Source organism: Quercus robur, chromosome 2 (assembly GCF_932294415.1).
Source record: "Quercus robur chromosome 2, dhQueRobu3.1, whole genome shotgun sequence".
Taxonomy (NCBI): Eukaryota; Viridiplantae; Streptophyta; class Magnoliopsida; order Fagales; family Fagaceae; genus Quercus; species Quercus robur.
This window is the reverse complement of record NC_065535.1, coordinates 71,634,983-71,647,218: the sequence shown is the minus strand read 5'-3', so window position 1 is coordinate 71,647,218 and position 12,236 is coordinate 71,634,983. Positions and strand designations below refer to the sequence as shown.

Here is a 12,236-nt window from a genome sequence, read left to right as displayed (position 1 = left end):
GAATGACACCTTTCACACAGTGGCGGAGCCAGAAATTTACCTTTGGGGGGGCCATCTATAAAATTTTTTGAGTATATGAAATCTAAAATAGTAATGTATAATAATTCATAACTCAATATGTGCTATAAACGACAATTAAATACATGTTAATTTTTTTTGAAGTGCTAAATACATGTTAATATAGTAGTATATACTTTATATTTTAATCAAACTAAACAAGTACATTTATAAATTATAATGCCATACGGTATATAATATATTGATTATTATAATAACAAATAATGTATTATAAGAAATATAAAAAATAAAGCAGATGAAAAGTAAAGTAAAGAAATCAAAAGAAAGCAAATGAAAAGTAAAGTAATACATATAGGAGCACTATACATGGGTGAGAGGCTTACGGAGGTTTCAAACTTGTCTTTTACTCTTTCTTGTTTAGTTTAGTCACACTGAACTTTTACTTTTATATTGTAAACACAAAATTGTAGTAGCATTAATATCACTTTTTCATTTACCAATAACTACTCATCACATCAGCCATTTGTAATATTTTTTTTGTAAAATAATTTGTACCTCTAGCATTATTCTTCTATTTAAATGAGATTTATGTTTATTTTTAGACTTTCTTAAATATATATATATATATATATATATTATTGGGTATGGGGGCCAAAATGATAAAGTTCTTTTAAAAATTTTCAAATTACATAGGATAATTCAAAAAAAAAAAAAAATCTTTAATTTTTTTCAAAAATTTGGGGTGCCAAGGCCCCCTTCAGTCCTTGTGACGGTCCGCCACTGCTTCCACACCGAACAAGCCATCGAATGATTCCAGGGATTTGCAATGTCATTTCTTTATTTTCCAAATTTTATTTATTTTAAATTTTGACTTTCATTTCATGACAGATAATGACAAATACATCATTTTATTTTATGAGAAAACATAATGATGATTTCATTATGGGTGGGATTTCAATTTTGAGTTCTTCAGATATGGGGAGCGACCTTGTTTAAGGCATTTAATTTCTGATTCTTTTTAATTAACATTTTTTTAAAAAAAATTAAGAAATGAATATCAAATAAGTTAATGGTAGCACAAATCGGATTCTTAACGGATTCAAATGACAAAATATAAACTTAGAGGACTGAAATGAAAAATGGTGAAACTTATAAGATGAGTTTTACATTTTGGCCTTTTTTTTATTTTTATTTTATTTTAAGAATTGTTCCCGAGTTTTGTTGTGGACTTGATGATGCTGGCCATATTTCAGATGTTTTCCAAGTCAATTATTATAGTCAAAGTGAAGTTCGTCCAAGCCTTGTATTTATTTATTTTTTTATAATCTAATAGTTACAACAGTGAAAAAGTAATTTGAACTTTGTATATCTTACAAATATTAAGAGATGTCAAGTGCCAATTAGTTAAACTATAAGAATTAAATAAGAATTATTATTATTTGAGTAACATAAAGTCCTTTTTAGACATGAAAAATTTTTACTCAACACCTTGGGAAATATGACTTTATAAATTTTTGATGTAGAAAAAAAAATATTGATATTAAAAATGAAACTCTATTCCCCTCCACACGTCTATGTAGCTGTTTGTACTTTTCTTTGGCAAGTTATTTAAAAATTCTAGAGGATTCTAAGCTAAGGTTCTTTAGTGGACAATATATACCAAACTCCCCAATGTTTCTTCCAAAATATTGGAAGGTAATCAAGAATGAATGAGGTAAAGTAGCTTATATTTCGTGGCGTCTCTTTCATTAGGTTCTAATTTTCCAATTACATATAGGGAATAAGTGAAGAAATATGAAACGGAAAATCAAAGATTATGACTCGTATGTGGTAATTAAAGGAAAGAATTCTCAATTTCAAGCTTTCACATTACACACATGCACATGCATGTGGAAATAGAATTAATACAACACATAACGTTTCCAAACTCCTTGAAACATCTCATTTATACATTAATAATTAGAGTGACCTTTCTTGTGGAATAAGTACTTTCATCTTACGTATAATTTAGTCATCACCCCCATGTGTTTATGAAGGGTCATCAATCACACTATGGTTAAAATTACTTGTTGGAGCATTGACTACTCATTATCATGACCCGTCTACAATCAAATCTTACGATGAACAATCATCAAATTGCAACAATTAACATCAAAATGGATATCACCATTAGTAACCTTTTCTATTATTATCGATATGTTAGATTAAAAGACTAAAGCTTCTCTCTAATATTTTAGCGCATTCGAGATGGACACAAAAGTTACACATAATCATTTTTGAACGTGTGTCATATTCAATACACTAAAGTATTGCACGGAAGCCAAATTCAATGTGGAAATCTTTTAAACACAGCAAACCAAAAAGTGATTATGATAAAGGAAGCCTAGTGGGTACTTGTTTTTCATCATTTTCCTACACATTTTAATATGGGTACTCATGCATGGCCGACCCGTCATGTGAATTTTCCTTATCTTGCACATGAAGACTATCTCTTTGAAGTGAATTTTCCACATGAAACATGTGATTGAAAAAAACAAAATAAAAAAATTGAGTGGCTCAAAGATGGAGATCCTCTCTCCGTATATATATGACAATGAAAGCCCACAACAATTGTCATCTTTCTTTTCCTTTTCCCATATAAAGACAATGCAAAATCCGAGGAAATGGGGCTTGAGAATCACTCAATAGCGTTTGTAGTAAGAGTTACACAGTATTCACTGTACGTAAATGCTAGTCCGATGTCATCAAAGGGCCTAACTTTTTTACATGTATGATGACGAAAAAAAAAATACCAAGAATTGTGGTTGAGGCACATGAAACTCATGGCATTTGGTGAGGTAATTTGTAGAATGCTATGCTTATTGCTTTTGACACTTCTAAATAACTAAAATTTCTTGATCGAGAATGTGTGAATTTAGTTATAAAAAGAGAAAATCTATCAACATAATTTTTATGCTACAACTTTGATGCTTAATTGTGGATATTAAAAAATAAATTATGAACCTATGTTTTTTTTTTTTGAGAAGGAACACAAACAGACAACAAACACAGAAGGAACGGAGACAAAGGCATAATATCACATAATATGCGTATTAAAGTTATGATCAGTATATATGGTACCAGAAGGACACCTACGTGAAGAATTCCTTGTAGCTATTGGTACTTGCTAGAGTTAGGCTAACGTCATGCTTCATTCTGCATGACTATATACAAAAATGGATTATTAATTCTTGAAAAGCTTAGATGGAACATGACATCTATAGCTATTTTGCATTTCTGTGTACGTGTCAAATTCCCTATGGCTTCAGTTTGGTATTAATGGATTTGGGCATATATAACGATGTGTTTATGCATGTCCATGCCTCCTAACTTCATACGCATGCATGAATATCACTCTTTATTGGAAACCAGCTTTAAGCTCTAAGATATCTTAGCTATTCTCTCTCTCCTAAATTAGAAATCAAAATGGAGCATCTATACATATGTAAACCCCGGAATCCAGAAGATCCCACCAGATATTAATTGAAATGTACCAAACGTTTAGGAAAGTTTTAATCAATATTTTAGAAATTATATTAAGCAAAATATTAAATCATGAAATTCATATAGATTTCGTTCAAACTTCAAAACCAAGCTAGCTAGTTTTTTTAAATAAATAAGTATAATATGCTATTAATCCCGAAACTCAAACTTTTTCTTCCCTAAACTCCAAAACATTTTGTGCATAGACATGAGCCAATTCAAACACAAACTAGCTAGTTATGTGGTCTCTATGCACACTTTTATAGTTTTATATGTGTGTATTTGTGTATGTGACAATTATGATAATATCATAATAGTATGATGAGCTATATAAACTACATGTCTCTATTCTTAAAGAGCCTTCCTATCAATTGAACCTTATCAAGGCTGATAAATCAATTTCAATCCATTAATAAGCAATCACATAAATTCTAGGTCAGCTAAGCAGGCTAATAATTAGGATTTTGGGGTTAGCATCAACTGATAGATAATAACAGAAAGGATATCATATGTATGCATGACTTTCTAGGGTACTAAAGATTGAGAAAGGGACATCACATTTGATATCTACCAAGATTTGACACTCAAGTCTTGTCTTGAGTTCCTTCAATTGTGTTGTATTCTTGTATCAAAGAGATAATAAGCCAATACCAATTACTTATTTTACTATAGTAAGAAATTGAGAGGAGTAGAAGATCCTATTACAAGCCATAATTATATATTAGCATACGTTAAGTACTGAAGTTCAAACTATAGACAAGCCTAATTAATTAATATAAAATATCGTTTAGAATTTTAGACATCATATATTATATGTATATCCTTGTATTTAATCCCCATTAAATAGTTGCATGGACCAGATGTCTTCCATGCTCCAATAGGTTTCATTTGATTCAGGAGTGGGTAAAGGGACTTGAATAGGCTCCATTGTTCTTTGGTATAATGGTGGAGAGTAGACATCCATAGGTTCAGCCATGCCAGACGCTTGGCTTGAACTTGCTTGGTCATTGACCTCAGAAGTCTGTCCCTGTAAATTCTCTGCTTGCTTAATATGCTTTTGGATTCTAGTCCTCCAGTAATTCTTTATTTCATTGTCAGTTCTTCCAGGCAGATGCTTTGCAATCTTGGACCACCTGATTTAGTAAATAATTTGTAAAAGAAATTTTTTTTTTTTTGGATAATTATACGATTAACTCTAGATATTTCAGTTTGAAACACCAAAAATATGTTAAGCTACAACACTCTTGACAATTCCCTTTTCAAATTCTCACAAAACATCTGCTTTGTCTAGAACTCAGCAAAGTCTTGAATTAACAAAAGGTATACGAAAGATCAAAGTATCATTTAAAAGATGTCACCACCGCACACTCTTGGTGTGATGGTCACTCCATAATAAGTGTTTGTGAGGTGTGGGGGGCAAGGGCCGGGGTTTAAGTCTCCAGGAGGGAACTTTACACACATATACACTTAAATTAGGCTAGAGTAGAATTCTATCTTGTATAAAAAAAAAAATCATTTAAAAGATGTCGACTATTTAATGAGACAAGGAGTGGATGGATATGCTGACCAATAAAGATAGTTTATAAGATGAGTGCTATTCACATTGTCCATGTGTAACTTTCATATTTCCATTTTAATTTGACAAATAAGTCAAAATTTATCAATTAAAGCAACATAGCCACCTAGATACAAGGCTGCCATTATTAACAGACCATCATTCTTTGTTGGGCAACGGCGGTAGTAAATGACAAAATAAGTATATACAGAATTTTAAATATAATATAGAAGAAATATATATATATATATATATATATAATTACTTTCCAATGCATGTTGTTTCTACTTTCTAGAACTAAATGTCAAAGATAGCAACGTAAAAATGCAACCTACCATATACCATAACTAATAAATGAGAGAGAGAGAGAGAGAGAGAGAGAGAGAACATTTAGGTCATTATAGTGACTTACTCCAAGCCATGTTCCATGGTCCAAAATCGAAGTCGTCCATATGCTGGACTTTATATAAGGACAATTTGATGTTAGATCATCAAGGTTTTGGAATGGAGCGGATGCCTTGCTTGAGGCTAGGGCTAATCAATATATTTTTTTAGAACAAAACTTAGGTACAGTATTTTAAGTACTATTTCTTAAGTTCTGCTCTTAAGATTCTGCCACATAGATATTTATCTAAAAAATACACTTCTATCTATGAGAAAAAATTTACATGACAAAATTTTAAGATTGAAACCTAAGAAACAATATCTAAATATTGTATCTAAATCTTGTCCACTTTTTTATTTAGGGTAAGTAGGGCTCATCAATCATTAATCAAGTTACATACTGAATGCCTCTGGTATCTTTCTCTTATTCTTTTTATTAGTATTCAGTGAGGAAAAGTTTTCATGTTTTTTTTTATGTAGTTTTCATTTGATTTGGTTGGCCTATAATTAAATTAAACCATCCTACACTACACTTTAGAGTTTATAATACTTATTTACCTTCTCTTTTTTAAGAGATGGGAAAAGAAATTATCTTATAGATTTGTTCTAAAAAGTCACTCTCACATGGCACGCGAGACTTGTAGAGAGATATGTGGGCCCCATACACTATGAGAAGATAATCTCATAGAATTGTATTTTGAGGGACTCAGACATGTGAATCCTACGTAGTGAGAGAGAAGATAATCTCATAGAACTGTTTCATAAAATATTTTAAGGAAGTTAGGAAAAATATTTGAGAAAGAGGCTTCAAAACAGTATTATTGTCCTAGCAATAACCATGAAATAATGATAACACTTTGTCCACATGCTGATTCATAAAAGCATCGCAGCCATCCTTTTAGGAATGCATGACTTAAATTATATGGGGGCCAGGCCATATCTATGAAGTGCCAAAGCAATGTGTTTTATGTCTACTTCAGAAAATGTCTCTTTCTCCTAAGAGGTAGGTAGGGTTTACATGTGACCAATTGGTATGAGTTCAGCTTAAAATGGAAAATTTTATTGCTCAACGTGCCCTATATATTTACACATAAAAGATATTTGGAATTTTGAAAAAAAAAAAAAAAAAAAACCTATATATTGGCAAAGAATACCCCTCATATGATATAGGGATCTTAGATATATAATTTATAACCCTTTTATGTTTTACATTTTTTTTTTTTTAAGTTATAAATAATTAGTAAGTACGAATTAAATTTGTACCATGGAGTGGGGATATGGATCATCCTCTATGCTCCTTACCCCTAGTTAGTATCGCAACCGCATGATTATGGCACACTACAAAAATGAAATAATTCTGCACAAGCCTTGCTCTTTTACAAAACCATTTTTAGATTTCATAAAAGGTCAGACTTGGATTAGATATAAAGGATTTAGAAATATGATCAACTTGATAAAAAGGAGTACTCAAGGAAATTCAAAAAAATGAAGAAAACAAAAGGTTTTTGGATGCCTAGCTCGAGATGGGGGACCTAAGGACATGCTATTTGTACTAGTACTGCGTGGAGGATCTGGAAAATATTTCATATGCCCCACCTCCATCATATACACCTATCAGAGAAAATTGCTGAAACCAAAAAAAGAAAAAGCATGCACCTTTTTAAAGTACGATCCTATATCATCCTTCTAATTTATGAAAACATCTATATAGTGGATGATATAAACATATATACGAAATCAAAACCAGCTTGAAAGCCATGAAATTCAAGAACCAATCTTGCAAAGGGCTTGATCAGGTGGCCATACATGTTGCACTCTTTTTGGTGGTCATGACTCTCTCTCTCGTAAGTGTATTTTTTCTTAGTCAAAACTACTATTTTGATGAGTATATATAGCCTATAGGTTATAAATTTTAAGATAAAACTGATTATTCCTGTAGAATATAGATTAAAGTGATGAATTAATGTACCTGTTTCCCCACTTAGCATGCAATTCCACAATCAAGAGCTCTTCCTCAGCTGTAATATTGCCTCTTCGAACGTCAGGTCGCAGATAGTTCAGCCATCTGAGCCGGCAGCTCTTTCCGGTTCGTTTAAGACCTAGCAAGAATCTTGTACGTTAAAATAAGTTTATATAAATCATCACCAAGGTTACTACTATAAAAAAATGATTTTTTTTTGTTTGTTTTTTACAAAGATATTGGTAGGCGAAGGGAATATTACCCGCAGACTTGGCTAGGGTATTCCATACACCTTCACCATGGTTTGCAATATAATTGATCAGAATCATATCTTCTTCCATGGTCCATGGCCCTTTTCTCACTTCAGCATCTTGGGATGAATTGCATAGTTTATTCCTTTCCATTTTTTTTTTTGGTGGGGTGGGTGAGAGAGAGAGAGAGAGAGAGAGAGAGAGAGATGTGGAGGAAGCTAATGAGATAATGGGAGTAGCTTGGGTTTTTATAGAGAGCCTAAAGACCAGTCACAGAACCACGAAATTATCTTTGAGGGGCCTCAATTAACCGTAATCTTATAATAAAATTATATCTAATCACTCCATATTTAAAAGAAGGACAAATCACCACACACCTTTGATGTAGTGATCATTTCACAAGTATAAGTACTTGTGGAAGGTGGGGGCAAAGGTCGGAGTTCAAATTTTCAAGAAGAAGTTTTACACACTTATGCATTTAGATTTAGAATTCCTATCTTGTATCCAAAAAAAAAAAAAAAGGACAACTACAAAATATATATATATATATATATATTATTTATATGTAGAAAAAATAGACTTATTTATTTATGTGTTTATTTTGATTGTAAACCTATAACGTCATTATCACATATGAAGTAATCTATGATTTATTAGCACATGAATATTATATGAAACACTTTTTTTTTTTTTTTAATTTAACAATTTGTTCACAATACATTGGATTAAAATTGTAATTATATCAATAATAAATCATCGACATGAGATCTAAACAATTAAAAACTAAGGGAAAAACTTAGATATACAGACATGCAGTTCCTAATTAGCTGCAATACAAAAGGTTTTCTAATTAAATTTAAACACATAATTAAATTAAATTTAATTCTCCTTGGGATAGATAATATAGTTTGTGTTGTAACATTTTTTTTTTTTAATTTAATTAGGAAGCCTAACATATTGCACTTAAGTAACTATACCTACATTTTTCCCAAAAATTACATGACATTGTATAAGAAAGTGATGATATATATATATATATATATCATCACTTGAAATATATTTTGGGAGAATTATGGCTAAGTTGTTTGGGTATTATCTAGAAATATGCTTATACTAACAAGAATTTAAATATTAAAATATGTCAAGGGGGAAAGTGTCATTTTCTTTCTAGGAGCTAATTGTAAATCTCATAATAATATAAGGGGGAAATAAAGATTTTTTAAAAAGTTTCGGGGGTAATACTTTTATAACAAATTTTATATGGCAGGTTATTACTTACTGTTACTAGTGGACAAGAAAGTAATTTTATGGTGAATTTAAATTAAAACCCGTAACAACCTAATAATTAAGATTTGTATTAAAAATGTTGTGAACATAACACTTCTAATTAATATTAATTCCACAGAGAAGTTTTTAAAAAAAATAGAAAACAAAAACATAATATCTATTTTTTTATATAATAATATCTATTAAATTTTATGTACGTGCATGGCCACGTTTAACTTCGAATGCTAATCTCTCCGTGTACACACAAAAAACTAAAAAAAAAAAAAAAATTAAATAAATAGAAAAACAGGTACTAGTAGTAGTACAGTAGTACTCATAATGTGCACATATATTTTTCCAAGGGAAAATAGAAAAAAGAACAAATGCACTACAAAATCACGTGCATGGTGAGGTGTGAGTGTACTATTGTAGAATAAGGGATTCATCATGAAAGAGAAAGCCATTGAAGAATGAATATTTATTGAGAAAAAAAAGCACTAAACTTAAAATATTTTGGGCAGTGTATACAATTTCTTCCATCTAATTCATATGTAACCTACTGTCAATAAATTGATCGACTAAGAAGTACAGACACTTTATTTAGTGTATAGTAACCATGTCATATTTGTGTCATATCGATGTCGTATTAGTCATCTTATATTATAATTTTTTAGAAATTGTTCATATTACTGTATTATATCCATGTTCATTTCGATATCTGTGTCCGTACTTCTTAGTTAATCAATTTCAAAGTGTTTAAAAGTTTATGGTAATATCTATATCTTTAAGGCATTTACATTGTTACCTTGAAATTGTCGCATGTGCACGTTCTATTGTGGTTTCATTAGTACGTCACTACGTTGTTTGACGTATTAACTATCCTACACATAAGGGCTACTAATAAGTAACAACAGGATGCTCTTCTAACCGAAAATGAATAGTCAATTCCGCATTTAAAATTTTATTTATTGGATTTAACATTACACAAAATGTCACGTCATGTAAAATTTAAATGATATAATTTTGTAAATACTTTTAGATTTGTAATATTTAATTTGAAATGTAAAGCTAAACTATTTCAAATGTACATTTGTAAGATATGTAATTAATTATACTTCTTAGAATACAAAATAGGCTATACCAGAAAGGTTTTGTCAAATAAAATGGGTTACTATGTTTTTGCAGAATCACGGTCTGGCCTTGAATATATATATATATATATATATATATATATATATATATATATATATATATATATATATATATATATTGAGTTTATTGTAATATATAATTCAATATAATAAAGACTTGTTGTTCTAGTGCTTTCTACTATATAAATGTAGGTTACCAAATTAAACAGGAACTAACATATAGGTTTAAAGCTTTCGCTAGACTAACAAGACTTAGGCCGTTTTGTTAGTTTACCGTCTGTGATCTTAAACCTGTTAGTACACTAGAATTTCAATGCTAACTTAACTAACTAATTCCTCTCAAAAAAAAAAAAAAATAAAAGGTTACCAAATTAAACCACGTTAATCCTATTTCTACTTTATATTTGTTACTTTTTTTTTTTAATCTAAATGATGTAGGAAAAAATATGGGTTTTAGAAAGAAAAAAAATTTGTATATAATTTTTGTAATTTTAGGAGATGAGATTTTATTTCCTTAATTTTAAGTGTTTTAAGGGGTTTATTAGTTAAAACGGAGTCATATTATAGTATTGTGTCAATTAAGATATGTATAAGAATATATTTCTTTAAAAATAAGTTTTCTAGAGCCTTTAGATAGGCCTATAATATGTAAATGAAATTTAAATTCATAATATGATCAATAATATTTTCAAAGATGTTTTTCTATTCTTTGCAATGGATTCTAGATTTTTTCCTTATGGATTCAAGAAGGTTTTTTTTTTTTTTTTTTTAAATGGATTTAAGGGTTTGCATCTAGCTAAAACAACATCTAACCCTTTCACACTTTTTGTTCTGTGTCAATTGGTATAAGAACTTGCTTGTATCCTAATATGGCAAGAGGTGCCTAGGGTTATAATTGAACCAAGATGTTTATGAATGCTCAAGCTTAATTCGGGAAAATGCTTATTTATGTTCATTTGTTTAGTAAACAAGTTAAACTCAAGCTCAAGTTTAAGCTTGACTATTAAATGAACCAAATTAAAACATAATAATGTGTTCATGAATAAGCTCATGAACGAGAGGCTTGATCTAATTAACTATGTATAATATTGTATTTTTATATCTATAATTGTCTAAAATATATTTATATAAACTTGAGATTAAATTATATAAGTTTATAAATAGGTTTATATGATATCAAATTATTATTTGTAATTTATTAATAATATAAATAACTTATTTGTAGTAAGAATTCATAAATTTGTGAAAGAGTAAAAAAATTAGTCATTATTTTCCTATATATGAAAAAAAAAAAAAGTTAATTAAGTAGTTTGTGAACGAGTTCAAGCTTGTTTGACAAGAAAATGAACAAAATTTAAATATGTAATCTTGTTTGGTGATAAATTCAAACACGACTCAAGTTTGAAATAAAATTAAACTAACAAGTCCAAATTTTTAATTCTCAATCTAGTTGAGCTCATGGAATTTAGTATAAGATTGTAGGGGCCAGTGGGTTGATGATTTGTGTCTAAACCAATCATCAAGCTCACTCTCTTGCAATCTAGCATTGAACATGACAACGATAATTGCCCTAAACTTTATAATAAAAAGGAAAATTATTAGGTACTTCCGGATTATCATAAATACATACTCCCCACTCTCAAATGAATGGTGGGTCCCACCATGAATTTAATTAGTGGGACCCACCATTCATGTGAGATGAGGGAGTACACACTTATGGTACTCTGAGAGTACACAATAATTTTCCTAATAAAATGGATAACAAGAAAACTTTGTCGATTGAAGAGGACCAGAGTTGATATTATCAAAGAAAGTCACTTTTTGTTGTAGCAATAATTGCCCAATATTGTTTAGATTATCACACTTTAAATTTTGAAGAGAGAGAGAGATGTCTATGGTGATATATAAGTACTATAATGCAGGCAGTGCAGAAAGAAGAGAGGAACCAACCTATGATCGATCATTTTCCATCAATTATTTTTCACAATGGGTTGGGAGGGCCGGCCAGTTGTTAGTACTTCATGTCTGTTTGGTTAGTTTATTTTTTTCAACTTATTTTACTATTCAGTTTATTTTTACTATTATTCATGGGTCCTACTGCACTTTTTGGTATTATTCATGAGTCCCAC

General features: G+C 30.0%; 1 protein-coding gene across 1 annotated transcript; it reads right to left on the bottom strand.

Annotated features, from left to right (window-relative positions):
• Positions 1–4,207: 4,207 nt before the first annotated feature.
• LOC126707108 (MYB-like transcription factor EOBII) lies at positions 4,208–7,900 on the bottom strand. Its single transcript, XM_050406709.1, has 3 exons — positions 7,702–7,900; positions 7,449–7,578; positions 4,208–4,673 (listed from the first exon to the last, which is right to left on the bottom strand). Exons 1-3 carry the CDS (start codon positions 7,841–7,843, stop codon positions 4,370–4,372), a joined length of 576 nt encoding a protein of 191 aa, XP_050262666.1. The 5' UTR covers positions 7,844–7,900; the 3' UTR covers positions 4,208–4,369.
• Positions 7,901–12,236: the final 4,336 nt, after the last annotated feature.

Bases quoted from the DNA above. Each gene is read 5' to 3' on its own strand.
- LOC126707108 (XM_050406709.1), bottom strand. From the start codon at position 7,843: ATGGAAAGGAATAAACTATGCAATTCATCCCAAGATGCTGAAGTGAGA. The intron at 7,579-7,701 runs GTAATATTCCCT...GATTCTTGCTAG, and splicing joins TACCCTAGCCAAGTCTGCGG to GTCTTAAACGAACCGGAAAG. The intron at 4,674-7,448 runs GTACATTAATTC...TTACTAAATCAG, and splicing joins CATGCTAAGTGGGGAAACAG to GTGGTCCAAGATTGCAAAGC.